Raw genomic sequence first — 14,888 nt, 5'->3', positions numbered from 1 at the left:
CGAAAGGCTAACAAAAAAACTCATTAATGTTTAGGTCATACTGAGCAACTTTTAGTATATCATATTCAGAATGAAATCAGCGTATTTTTTGTTTAATACAGATGGTATGATCATTAGTAAAGTTAAAATATTTTCTCGTATAGTGTACCAAAGTGGTTGGCGAATGAGAAATTGCCTCAGCTTGTTTTTTCTATGATGCTCAAAAGGTTAACCAAGGTAATTTTGATAAGTAGTTCTTCATTCGACACATTTCGAAATATACAAAAGTACTTCAAAGTCCATTATGTTCAAAACAAAACGTAATTACCCATTCTTGTAAATAACTGTTTTACTTTCTTGTTTATTGGTGAATTACATTATTTTTGGCATATTTAATTGATAAGTAATAATGCGTGGGTGTTCCTGTTGATTTAGGTCATTATTGGGATTGTTTTATAATTGAGGTGTGTATTTTTCTTGATGCTTTTTTACGTAATGCACCATTTGTAGTTAGATTTGAGCACCACGTTTAGAATATACGTTTCATTTTATCACATGTAATTCTGTAAAAATATGTTTGATACTTGTAAACATGGTCAAAAAGAAAAAAAAAACATTAATGTGCTATACGTACATAACTTCAACTACAATAACTTCAGTACAGCCGACTTTAGGCTTAACGCACTGCGATTCATTTCTTGCTGTTTTAGTTAAATTTCTTGCGGTTTCAGTCTTTCAAGTGCGTGCGTTTATGAGGCATGCCGTACGTTACACTTTTTGCGGTTCTGAAACCGCAAGAAATTAATCGCAGAGCGTTCTTAGCCTTAAACGGATACATCACGTTTTATGTCATATTACTTTATGATAAAAGAATCACAGAAATGTAGTGAGCCAAGCACCACTGAGGCAAGCTCTGGTGTTCTCTAAAAATGTTAATAATATTGACAATGTCTACATTTGAAACTAAGATATAAGGTAGAGGTCCGAGTGTTCATCACTGTGCCATTACATGTCGTCTTTAAAGTCCTTGTCAATAGAGGTGACAGAGTAACAGCAGGCTGTCATTCATTGGGCATTAGCATGCGAGCACTAGGACGCTTAAGTACGAGTACAAGTATGTGTGACGGTTTTTCCGGGCTACAAGTTAGTTATCCTTGCACGCTTCACAATTCACTTCATCAATAGAACATTATCCAAGTTAATGTTGTAATCATACGTATGTTAGGTAAGTAAGCTTTAATGTTAGCATGATAATAACAAAATAATGCATGCTGTTTATGTTTGTGGAAAGGTTTTAGGTGGTTTGGTCTGCATTTACTCATATTATATGTGTATTTTATGGTTTATAATTGAGTCATCTGTAATCTTTTAAATTTTCACAAAGTTATAACACTTTTTAAATTTCTATAGATATATATTTTTATATTAATACTCATAATTAAAAATAATAATCATACGAACAATGAAATGATTCTAATTTATTTGCAGGCTCGGTGCTTTTCTCTGACGGGCATGCATGGACTACTAACACTCAGTCAGTCCCCAACTGATTTGTCAATTAATAAGCCAAGCAATGTATGGTATGATAAGAAATAACAATCCATTCGTAACAAGGGAATGTTCTAAAAAATCGGCTAAGACCATGTCAGGCTATGCTCAGTGTAGGGTTCCGTAGGTACGATTCTGTCAGAATAAGCTAAACGGGGGCTATTAGTATCATGTACATTATAAGTTATAAGCATAAGGGAATACCTTCGCAGCGCTTTATATATCTTTTTTTACTAAGAAGAAAATACTTTTTGCAATAATTCAAAAACGGCTGGACCGATCATGATCGCTATAGTGTTCATTGAAAGTACTTATGTTTTTATTTTAACCCTTGGTAGTGTGGTAGGCCATCGACTCCCGACCGATTATGTCATTTAAATTTCAAATTTGATTAATTGAAATAACTCAAAAACGATGTATGCCACTTGAAGGATATTTTTTGGACCCATTGTTTAAAAGTTAGAGGGGTGGGTAATGCATTCGTTTTAAAATACCTATCCAACGATACCCCAAACCATTGGCTTAAAGAGAAAAGATTAAAAAAACATATTGTATGGAAGGTACGCTAAAAACAATATTCTAGTTTTTATGTTACCGTTCTGTCGCCATGCATGATTTATGTATCCATGCCAAAATGCAGTTTTTTAGCACTAACGATCACGGTGCAAAGCCACGGACGGACATGGTGAAACTATACCTAAGGGTTCCAACTTGACTACGGAACCCTGAACAACGGTTTAATAGGAAAGCTTAGGTTCCTACATGTTTACAGTGCCATGACACTTATACTTTAACCCATAAGCATTCGAGGCGCTGAAATTCAGAAACATATTATTGAAAACTTTGAAATTTATAGTAAAGGGCCGTTTAACCCGCTTTTCGAAATTAGTATTGTTGGAGATAATGTTTATAATAGTAAGATGTTTCTGGTGTAGGATCTGGCGTTGTTTTGATCCATACCTAATACATATTTATCATTAATACACTTGGTTTATTTATAGTATTCATTCCATATGATACGAACAGATTCTATTTACTTACATGATGGGTACTCTGATTCTAGTATAGTAATAGATTAGTACTTTGATACTACTATTATATGAAATATGTTTGTGGAAATGGAATGTAGAGATAACAGTTGAAATATACCAACTTACCTATTGTTATTTTAACTGCCATCGTGCCGCCCAATGTATACTGTTTCAAATTTTCAATGAAATTTGGACCTTTCATAAAGCATACAAAGTACCTACTAGTCAAGGCTCGGAACCGGTTTTTAAAATACCGATTAATACCGGTTGATTTCGGTTTTACTCCGAACTTTCATAAGAACGCGAATGGTTTAAGAACTCCATTGTAAGCCGGTCTGGTGGTGTGCCGCGTACACAAAGATACCGACATAGGAAGAAACCGGTTTTTACTGTTCTACACCGGTAATTCTGACAAGAAATTTATGGAAATGTTCTCCTAAAAACCGGTTTAAAAATAACGGTTTTACGAACAAAACCGGCTTATAAAGGTCAAGCCAAGTACATGATAACGGTTTAGAAATTTAACCGGTTTCCGAGCCTTGCTACTAGTAATTTTTTTATCGTCTCATTTTTTCATACTTCCTTAACAAAAGCTATTTGTTAATGTCTATATAAATATAATAAATGTTATAAATTATCCTATGTATGTCTAAAATATATTGCATAACTATTACATGGATATTTTACTGATGTTTTGGTATTTTGTTCATATGTTAGAAAAAGGTATTTATTATGAATCTCATTCATCAGTAACATTACTATAATTATGTGTCGTTTTAATGCAAAAGCACATTGTCGCTTGCTTAATTCGTATAAAGATACAAGAAAATTTCGTCCTTATCGTAAGTGACATTGTACCTTTGCTTGTTTTCAACGTTACATATATCGGAGATTATTTTCATTATATGTATTTGAAATTATTATGTTTGACTGTCAAATGGTTCATTACATGTAGAGCTTTAGAATGTTATTGTACACCCAGCTGCAAATTTGCATTGCCACTGTATGAATGATTTCATTATATTATGTCTCCGGTGCAGGGACCCGTCCAGCCCTTCCCAGAAATAAACCTTTAAATTGTTTAGTCGTTTATCGAATAGCCCCAACGATTGGCTTTCCCTTTGAATTGCTTACCCGAAGGGGTTTCCCTTTCAGATATCGCTAAAATGAAAGGGTCCCCTTCCTAATTCAAAAAATTATGACATCTATGCTGTCAACGCGCTAGACACCCAGTCCTTCACTTTAAACATAAATAAGCAATATTTGATTCTATTTTTACGGAGAGTAAGTTGAAAATGGAATAATCGTTATAATTTATAATCGATTCCCCTTCAAGAGGTTAGGGCTTAAGGAACGGGTATCGAACAGGTATCAGCTTACCCGTATTATGAAGCGCTTAAAAAGCCGAATGAAAGAGTTTTAGATAGCAACGGCTTTGGTAAGCAAAGCCTTACGAAATACCCCTTCCAAAACGCTCGAAGGGGATACCGGGCCGGGAAGGGACCCTGCTCCGGTGGCAATTTTTCAGCTCACTGTACTTTGCTTCAGTGGATGCACAATGTTGTATGTTATGCCTTGTTAATAAACTAAAGATAAGTTTATTTGTTGTGTTGTCCTGATGTTGTGGAGAGATATTTACATATATTTAATTGTAAACTTAGTCTGGCACACACAATAATAGTCGTTGCATGTATTAGGAATTTTGAATAACATTATTTACTAGTCACAGCATTTAACTTCATAAGTTGACACTTTCACTGTCAGCGACCTGCAAAGCGGGTTCTTTGTTCGTAGCCGCTTTTCGCTACAGAGTGTAAAATACGTGTTATCGATAGTGAATGTGGTAATGGCCTAGGAAAAGTAATTTTAGTTCCTCGTACCTAAACATTTCGAAGAGATTGAATTTATTTTAGATACGTGTTTAATTTTTTATATCAAAAAAACATCCCTTAACCCGATCGACAACAAACGTGTCAATATAATTTCATAAATTTTCAGATTTAACTTTAAAATTAGATTGCATTTTCGTATAAAATGACTTGTATTGAAATGAATCGCCGTATCAATTTTGGGCTTGTGTTTTGTTTTTTTTATAAAACCTAAGTTAATAATTATTTTACTTTATCTGTCTGTGACATTTCTTTTTGATTAAAATCAGAGCGCGGCCTACGTATAACGCATGTCATTTATAGGTACTTTATACAACGTACTTGTAAGTTGTTATGACTGACTTAAAATCCTTGTTGCTTCTAGTCTCTCTATTACTTATTTTGTTTATTAGCATTTATCCCGAAACGAGATTTATCACGAAGTATTCAGTGGTCGTCGTTTGGTGTTGTTAAAATAAAATGGCAAACGGAACGTCATTCCGTATTTGATATACCAAATCCTGTGCATTATTCACTAGGCAATAAAGTAATTATGTACACTATTTTAAGTCTAGCCAGCTGCCAAATAAAGGTTTCCAGTATGTCATTGTATGCGCAAATATTATAAAACGCCTAATGTACAATAATATATATACAACTACGTGTAAGAAAACAGGCCAGCATAAATTAGAAAAATGATGAGCAAAAAAACCGCATGCACCTTCAATAATTATTTACCAATCGTACCTAGGTATACTGTACGTAAAGTATCTAGGTGCGTATGGTAGGTATGTTCTATTTACGTCGGTCTGTATTCCATTATTGATAATATACTCGTATTCAGAATAAGAAAGAATGAACTGATATTTCAGGGCAGGGCGTATATTTCAAGAGATTACTACATTATTTTTTTAATACATCAGTCTTATATTTTAATGACTTAAAGTTTCTTTTATTTACGTGGCTTCAGGCCGTCTCAATAATATTTGAAGTAAATATGCTTATAATAAAATATACCTAATAACATTCAAACTGCCGTCAGCTTTGCTCTTCCTAATTCTAGATAAGAGTATAGTATCAAGATTAGTTAATAAGTAAGTTACATTGGTTAAGGAGAAAGCGGTGTCCAGGCGATCGTTCGCACAAAGTGCAGTGATATCCGCTAACTTCCAAAGGTTTCGTAAAATGTGCTCCCAACTATCTGATTTCTAGTATTAAGAATTTAAATATGTATTGTATGCTATTATTATTATTTACATGCAGTTTTCTAATTTTTATACGTGGTTAAATCTATTTTCGAAGCCATATGGGTACTTAGAGAAATTAATGAGCTTTGCATTGCGCTTGTTGGAATCTACTTATTTACTTTTGTAAAGCTGCAAAAACTATATAACATTAATATTGATGCTGTAGATTCTTTGAAATATGTGACGTGCCTAGTATAAAACAATTCAAAATTGTAACTCTATTCAATGGAAACTAATTTGCGTTGCCATGTGTAATATTCGTAAGATCACAAGAGATTTAAAAAGATAAATGGATAAAGAAATGACACAGATTTAACGCCGCTTGTAACACAACAAAAAACGATCCTTTCGCTATATCTATTTTTTAAACGTCTATAGGCTGCCTTTGTTATCACTGACTGACTGAGGGGTGAATATGTGTCATACTGAACAACGTTTACTATGGGGCCAACCCCGAATTCGTAAAAAAAATTAGCTACTCAATAGAAAACATTGTCTATGATTCACCGAAATGTGAAACGAAGACTGCGGATTTTTTTTTGCTATTTCGGGGTTGGCCCCATAGTAAACCTACATCTTCACCCCTTAGAGTTTGGCCAGTGATAACAAAAGCACCATGTATAGTCACGTTCATTCAGTAATAAATAATAATATATACATATACTCAAACACACCCAAATTGTCGGTAGAAAAGGCGCAAAATTTTCTATGCGAGGTCAACCCTTCACGCCTACATTTTTTAAATTTGCCGCCTTTTTCTACTGAAAAAGTGGCTGTGCGAGAGTATAGTTCAGATTATCAAAGCAATATTTAAAATAACATATATAAGTATATTGAAACCAGCAAAGCCCTTACCAGTTCAGAAAGTATCGTCCAAAAATGAGTTAAGCTTTATCATAAACTAATATTATGGTATTGCATTGCCATTAAATGCACTAAAAATAGTTTATTATACGCGCATATTCGCATTGAGCCAAATAAAAGTAATATATTGATTTGCTTATAAATTGTTTTTTATTGATTTTATATCCCGAACCACGCCTAGTAGTATAATCAGCTAGTAAAATATCTACAGTTATTCTTGTTCTTTATAAGTATCTTGAGTTCGTGACATCATTCCGCATTGGGCTAGCATGGGGACTATAGCCCGAACCCTCTCGCACATGAGAGGAGGCCTGTGCCCAGCAGTGGGGCGTATAGAGGCTGAATTATTTTTTTTTTTTATCGTGACATCAATAATGATTCTGCGGGAAGATTTTTAAAGTGTGTTAAGCTGATTAAGCCTATTGAGTGCTTTAAACGTAAGTTTTAACGATCAATAATAAATAGATACTCGTATTGGCAATTTCATAAAACTGCACATATAGTTAAAACTATATCATTCCTGCATATAATAATCATAGTGTATGGATTTCTCCAAGTCTTTTGGGGACATTTGCTTATTGCTGACATAGTTGACCGTGATACGCGGGTCTGTTACTACGAGTCCATTATCTTCGAACCGGCCAGGCTCTTGCGTCTCCAACCACAGGAACAAAACTACCGTATCTGTGGTTATTTCCACCGTGTACCGAAAGCCGTCTGTAGTAGCTTTGATGTTGCTTAAAACATTAATCTGTAACAATTTTAAAATTCACTCAACTAAAATTACACAGGAATTGTAGGCACTTGAATATATTCGTGAACTCACAGTCAACTCATAGAAGTACAAATGAAAGCCTAATTATTTTCCTAGAGCGGGCAGGTGTTTAAAACGACTTTAAAGCGCTGTTATTATCTTAACAATAAAGTTATGCTTGAGTAGTTTATTTTGAACATCCGAACCGCTCAGCAACTTCTACTGTTGACTGTAATAGTAATAGGTATTGATTACGTAGGTACCTGAATATTTGGTTGCCTCAATCCTTTGACGGACTTGAATGGAGTTGGGAAAACATAGTTGTATGGCGAAGAACTAACTCCATCCGCAACTAAAGAGAATCTTAAAAACACTTTATTAATTTCCTCTTTCCATAACGCTATACTCAAAGGGACCTTTATTGATGACAACGGGTCTGCATTGGCGGCGATTAGTATTGATCGCATTGGTGTTGTGCTGGTCCAGTTGAAAAACTCTACGGTTATGATTCCACCGGTTATGGGCACAAATCGGTCATTCAACAGGTAAATATCTACGTCGTGGGTTAGCAGCAGTCTAGGAGACACTAAAACTGGCGCGAAGAAGGATTTTGCAAAGTAATGGAGCATCTTCCATTTGCCACCGTACTCTGAAAGTAAAAAGACGCGTTAATAAAAGCACGTGTAAAATATGGTGAGTACCTAATATAAATACGAGTGGACACTAAGGTAGATAAAGGATTTAGAAATATCTACTAGCGCTCTTGCAATACTCCCGTGTAGGAGTAACATTTCGAATTATACTTGCTTGTTTACTTCGTCTGCGACCGCGTGGTACAGTCAGCGTCAAATACTTTGTAGTAACCAAAGTAGCCACATAGTTCAGTACACCATATATTCAGTATGGTGTACCGAACTATTTGCCCACTTTGACTGCTACAAAGTATTTGATGCTGACTGTACGTACGTAAGTGCGTACTTAGCACCAACTTTGCACTGTTGGCAGTGACAATGTACGGATGTACGCGTATCTACTTCTCGTTCAACTAAAACTTTGATAGGTGACTTGGCCTGGTCGGAGTCAGTTACTTTTTTTTTCTGGTTTACGGAAAATATGAAAATATTCGTCGTGGCCTGGTAAAGGGTTAACAAACGTTAAAGTGAAATTTAATGACATATTAAGGCAATATCTTTTACAGACCTTAACTATGTTTACAGTATATATTTATATCACAAATGTTTTTAAATCAGCCACAAACCAATGCCAGACCAAGACGGCGCCTGCCAGACATCGTTCAGTTGCCAGTACAACGCGCCCATGGTGTACCAATCGGCTTGGCTCTGCCGATAGAATTCCGTTTCCGCTTTCATCGCCATTGCTTGTGATATCTAAAAATATATAAGTAGGGGTTAACACACCTGAAGTGAAAATTTCTAGATGACACTATAAGTGGGGTAAACTTAAAGTCTGCTCTTCCGATAAGATTGGCCCTCTCATCGTTAATATTTAGATAAATAAAGGATGATAAAAGCAACATTTAAGGGACCAATAATTGGGCAGTGTGCCCGATCTTGTGAATCTAAACTGTAAACTTACTTGACTATAGTAAACAAATTTCTCAAAATATTTCGTATCACTTTTATCCAGTCGAAAATAACGATTCATTTGGTCTTGAATAAAACCGTATCCACCCGGACTATGCTGCCTGTGGACAGAATATGGGCTATCCACTTGAAAGTCAGACTCATTATTCGTCGCAGTTCTCATCGTTACGAGAGAAGGCAGAGACTGAAATCCATACTCAGACGCAAACCTCGTCTTGGGATAAATATTTTGATTCCAATTGTCTAAAAGATAATTGTAATAATGTGTGTCTCCATAATGCGGGTCATAAGGATGCTCTGATATATAACCTTCTTCCTCCGATTCCTTTCCATTGGACGGACTGGAGGCTACGTAGCGACGACCAGGATCCAAACCTTCGACGATGGGTTTAATCGTGTCTACATAAAGTTTTACATATTCTTTCTTGTATTTCATGAATTGAGGGTTAGTGAAATACCAATTGCCGCGCAAAGCAGCTTCGTTTTCATTATTGCCAGCCCAGATTGCGATTGACGGGTGATGCTGAAGATTGATCACATTTTGTTCAATTTCCACCTTGACGGTTCTGAAATTAAAACCAATATAAAACCAAAGCCAAGACCAGGCTGCGCCAGTGTTTTTCTCCATTCTTCGTGTTAGTATCCACGTAAGAGCAATAGTTGTGATAACTAAAAACACACGACATTTCAAGAAACATCTAGTAGGTACTTTGGTACTTTTCTGTCACACATCGGGTTTGTTAAATACCTATTAACTTGGAACTTACTCAAGGAATTCCTCATCGGCTGGATACATCGAGCAAGCAAATAGGAAGTCTTGCCAGATGAGAATGCCGAGCTGGTCGCAACGCTGATAGAAGTAATCTGACTCGTACACCCCGCCGCCCCAAACTCGTAGCATGGCCATGTGCGCCTCGCGGGCAGATAGCAGGAGCTCATCCACTGTAGGTATAATGTTAAAATTTATATACACTATCCCCCTTACTCTTAACGTGTACTAAAGTTACGATAACGCTAATAATCGTTTGTCCCTTTCCATCATACTAATACGTCGGAAAGGGACAAACGATTATTAGCGGCATCGTAACTTTAGTAGACGTTTATGAATAAGGGGGTTTGTGACTAAGCCGTATGTCGCGTATGTACCTACCTAATATTATATTTAAATAAATTCTTGTTTCACTTGTTTGGTGTCTCTCGTGACCATAAGTGTCGCTCTACCGGCAATCTATCTTTCTATACCTCTTCATCGAACGGCTTTTTTGTCCAATTTATTCGCCATTCAGGTGGCCCGCCTCTGGAATGGTCTGCTCCCTAACATTAATAAAGCATCCAACAAGTATGCTTTTAAAAAATCTGCGTGAGATTTCTTTGCATAATAAGTTGAATAATTGACCGAAGCGTTAGAGAAGGTCTCCATTTTGACTATAGCATTTTGCTTTCGTATGCCCGGATTAGAACTTCCAATCCCCGGTACCTGCGGGACTGCATATTTTTAATCCCGTGGGATCCCCGTATTTCCGGGAACCCGCATGAAAATTAAAACTATTAATAGAGGGTTGAAAACACATTGAAATAATCAACATACTTCCACATTTCAAATCAATCTTAGGATCAAAGATAAAGAAAAATAAAAACATGCCTTCATTAATGACAACGGAAGTCAGAAAACTAAATATTATTTTTCATTTTTTAAATATAATCAGTTTGGTCAGCTTTCTGTTGAGAATATTAGCCTGTCTGGCCTAGTGGGTAGTGGTGACCCTGCCTATGAAACCGATGGTCCCGGGTTCAAATCCTGGTAACGGCATTTATTTGTGTGATGAGCACGGATATTTGTTCCCGAGTTATGGGTGTTTTCTATATATTTAAGTGTTTATAAATATTTATATATTATATATCGTTGTCTAAGTACCCCCAACACAAGCTTTATTGAGCTTACCTTGGGAGTTAGTCAATTTGTGTAATAATGTCCTATAATATTTATTTATATTTATTTATTTATTCTCGTGAAGTTTTGGGACCAGATACTATGATTACATGGATATTATTTGTCGATTCACTTTTTGTTTTTTTTTTTCAAAATGCGATACAATAAAGTCTATGGCGCTTACGACTATTGTGAGTTCACTGTGATAACGACTCGACGAACTAAGTATTTTTCACTTTTACATTTTCTAAGCTTAACACGAGGTCTACAGCTCACAGAGCCACTAGTCACATCTATATATTATATGTGCATATATGAGTATATATATTATTAATTTATTTTTGTGTACTAATGCAATATTTTTTTTAAAGGATATATGCATGTACATTTTATGTGTTGTTATAACGTGTTTTTATTTTGGTTTTCAAATGCACCGCATACAATCTTTTCTGCTTTGCCTTAAGGTTGACTGGTAGAGAATGCCTCATGGCATTTAATTCGCTTTTTATACACATTAAGTTGTTCTTTTAAAGTTTAAATAAATAAAAGAAATATTTGAGGATATAGCTGCCAAAGTAGCGGCTATTATATGTATTATGCAGTATATCACACATACATAACTCCTTCGTTTATACCCGAATATAGTACTTATATACTTACTTATAGCCTATCCCAGTGTCTCGAGTTAACTGAGATTAATTCAAAGTGATTTGTTGAATGCTGAACCTTATTTTGATTATTTCGGGTTTTACTTAAGCGAAGGACGGGCGGAAAAGCTAAAATTACCTGTGTTTTTATCACTACTAAGTTCAGGTAGGATATTTGCAGGTATCCAGTTTGAGCCTTTCATGAAGATAGGATAACCATTAACTTTGAAATAAAAGGAAAGGCCTGGTCCCGCTGTATCATTGCCTGGAAATCAGAATCAATGCTTGAACATACAGTTGACAGAAAATAATTGGTCGAATTACCATATAAGTACTGAACTCACAAGGTAATAGAGAAATGTCTTCCTCTACAACTTCCAAAGTCCGAAAGCCGATTTGTTTGTGTATTGCATAAGTTTCTTTAGAATCACCTGAAGTAAACCTCAAATGCAAATCATATAACGCCTGATCTCCGAACCCATTAGGCCACCAAAGACTTATAACGTTCTAAAATAAAAAGAGAAGATTATGTCATTATTTCATCACAACCTTATCTTAGTCACCCGAAGTTTATAGAAAAAGATAGGTATATTGCTGCAATGTTATTTCGTAAACAGCACAATCAATGGTTCTTGTATGTGCCAAGATTATTTCGTTTGGTTGATGGCTTTGATAAAATCGCTGAAAATATTCTTCAATTCTCTTCTCTTAACGCTCTCTTATCATCCACAGGTTTAGGCAGGTACTAAAAAAATGTTAACCTCACTAATAGTCATATTAAGTTCAGCTTCACTGGTCCCATCGTCTCTTGTCGTAGATTCAAAAGCTCTATCCACTGTGAGCGTTTGTCCTCCATTCACTTTTATCGAAGCCCCGATTCGTCCGCCAATCTGTTTCCTCTTACGACTGGACTCCAAATGGGCGATTATCTTTAGGTCCCAATGCGCGCCCACTTTGTCCGCATGTGATGTCATTGATCGAATAATTGCGGAGTTGTAAAATTCAATATATGCTGGTTTCCTAGAAAGCATAAAATCAATCTTAAGTTTTGGCCAGTTTTGACTAAACTTTTTAATTTGATTATAAAAGATGAGTACCACAATCCCACTGATGGAAAGGCTGGTCCCCAATCCCACGCGAAAGACGCCTGCATCTTCCGCAGTTGGTTGGCGTGGCATTCGCCATTGTAAACAACGGGGAGACACTCAGGTGCTGCGAAGTGCTTCTCGGAGCGTAATTGCGCTGCTTCTACTGGCGATACGAAAGTTATTTTGATCTCATTGGCACCTGTCTGCAATTAAGTAAAAGTGTATTGAACATTATGAGAGAGTAGAACGCCCTAATTGACAATATATAATAATTTAGACCGCAAGTCCAAGCAGCAACATACTTGCCGTCATACTTAAAACAAAAATGCATTTCTACAATAAAAATTACGGTACGATATATAATAACTAGAAAGGAATGTCAAATGGTTTAAGGGTTAATACAGTTAGTGCATTTTAGAAATACTTAGTTATTTTATTTTTAACCTATTTTAAGTCGGAGAATATTGGCCGAATTATAGAGCAAGTTATTGATCGACACTAGTACTGTCACGACTCTCGAAAAAAAGACTAAGGAGAATGAATTATTTTTAAGTCTGCCTTTAAAATTCGGAAATTGGCATAATGGACTGAAGCGTCTATAGCGTCTATGATGCTTAAGGCTATTATGATAACGGCTCAACGAACTTAGTATTTTTCACTTTTACATTTTCGAAGCTTATATAAGAGTCCGCAAGCAAGTTCGGCCGAATTTTACGTTATGGCCCACGGCCGATTATAATGAAACTATGCACAAACAATGACATAAATTATATGTAGACCTGTAATTAGTTTATACATATACTTAGCTCCAGCTTATAAAACAAACGTAATAGAGCAAAAACAAGTTCCGTATGAACAAACATAATCGTTTTAAAATGAGAGTGTAACTACGTTTGTATGGAGAACCGAGCCTGTTGCAGACTCTTTAACGCGACGTCTACAGCACATCTGTGTGCTGCCGGTGCCACTAGTATTGTTAAAACGGCGTACTTGCCTTCAACTGCGACTTAATGTCAAAGACGTACCGCACGAACATATTGTTCGTGCTACCGACAGGACTCCCATTCACTTCGACGAAAGCTACCGTATCGACGCCTTCAAGAACCAAGTGAGCAACATCCGTGTCCGGAATCTGGTTTACTAAAATATAAAACAGACAAACGTTACTGGCCTGTGATACTCGCCCGACCACATAAACGTGTATCCTTATCACGCCTCGCAAAATTATTTTACTTTTCTTCTTTTGTTCTCTTATTAAGCATTGAAAGATCTTGGAGCAGCTAAGACCTAAAGTAGCTAAAACCTCTTCAAGTGGCATATGTCATTTTTGAGTTATTAGAATTTTGATTTTATTTCAATTAATCAAATTTGAAATTTAAATGACATAATTTACTTTTTAAAGGTGGAGTATTTCTTAAATGGTACATGTAATAAAAAATGTAGACTTAGATTACCATCGATGCAAAGGCCAACTGTAAGACTGAAACGATAGGTACATTCATACATTGTACATTTATCCAAATGAAAACGATTAGTTACTTGTCACTCGTCCGGTATAAGTCCAGGAGTCGTAAGCAACCCATCTCGAGGCCACGTCGTTGAAGCCCGAGAGGATGTTGCCAATTACTCCCGCCTTCTGCAGGTCCGAGTAGATGCCGCCGGGCACTGAACCCTGGCCTGTTATGGCTGTAAAATACAACGGTCAAAATTATTTCTAGGCAATATATAAGTGTGTAATATCCGATTGTGTATATCCGTAAATATTATGTTAAATGCAAGAACGTCAGAATAGCGTATGTTTCTATTAATTCAACAGAATAGATAGGATTCTAATAACATAACGATATTTTAATATTAACAATATAGAAACGAGTCGGACTGGTTAAGTAATCGAATCGGATATTTTTATTTGAGATTCCACTAATATAAAAGTATCCGCTGTAACATACTTAAAGTGTTTGTTTGTTAGTTAAATCCATCGCAATGAATATACTTCCTGCTATACCATTATTTTTAAGATATTCTTTCCTGTATTAAAACATACCTATAAACTGGCAAAATAAGCCAAAGTTTCAATGTGAAATATACTCACATCCATTTTTACTTTCAAATGTCCATGTTACATCCGAATTGGAGGAAGACAAATCGATCACATTAATACAGACCACACTGCCTAAACAAAATACAATCAGAGCAAGGAACGTCTGCATGGCTCCAGTGCCCGGCGTAAACAAAGTAAACAAGAATACTAATTATTTGCCCGGGACACAGATAACGATAACAGCTACAGCACAGTGGAGCACTAATGGCGATATTAGCTTGTTCTCT

The 14,888-nt window shown here is 35.9% G+C and overlaps 2 protein-coding genes across 4 annotated transcripts in view; one reads left to right on the top strand and one right to left on the bottom strand.

Moving 5' to 3' along the window:
• LOC133528633 (transmembrane protein 245) overlaps positions 1–6,680 on the top strand; it is a 25,509-nt gene extending 18,829 nt beyond the window's left edge. Inside the window, exons 13-14 of one of the 3 annotated variants that reach the window (XR_009801027.1) lie at positions 144–443; positions 1,468–6,680. Coding sequence is in view for 2 of the 3 variants with exons in the window: in XM_061866084.1 (XP_061722068.1) it covers positions 144–216; positions 1,468–1,575 (181 nt within the window). In the remaining variant the exon portion in view is untranslated. The remainder of the gene's footprint in view (positions 1–143; positions 444–1,467) is intronic. The other 2 variants (XM_061866084.1, XM_061866085.1) reach the window with 2 other exon arrangements.
• LOC133528634 (beta-mannosidase) lies at positions 6,665–14,888 on the bottom strand. The gene is made up of 12 exons (XM_061866087.1): positions 14,653–14,888; positions 14,100–14,246; positions 13,551–13,700; positions 12,570–12,759; positions 12,234–12,492; positions 11,817–11,979; positions 11,612–11,737; positions 9,663–9,837; positions 8,888–9,461; positions 8,550–8,679; positions 7,555–7,940; positions 6,665–7,288 (listed from the first exon to the last, which is right to left on the bottom strand). Exons 1-12 carry the CDS (start codon positions 14,768–14,770, stop codon positions 7,052–7,054), a joined length of 2,655 nt encoding a protein of 884 aa, XP_061722071.1. The 5' UTR covers positions 14,771–14,888; the 3' UTR covers positions 6,665–7,051.

This window comes from Cydia pomonella, chromosome 19, assembly GCF_033807575.1.
Source record: "Cydia pomonella isolate Wapato2018A chromosome 19, ilCydPomo1, whole genome shotgun sequence".
NCBI classification, from domain to species: Eukaryota; Metazoa; Arthropoda; class Insecta; order Lepidoptera; family Tortricidae; genus Cydia; species Cydia pomonella.
Note: the sequence above shows the minus strand (reverse complement) of the source record. Positions and strands in the feature narration are given on the sequence as shown.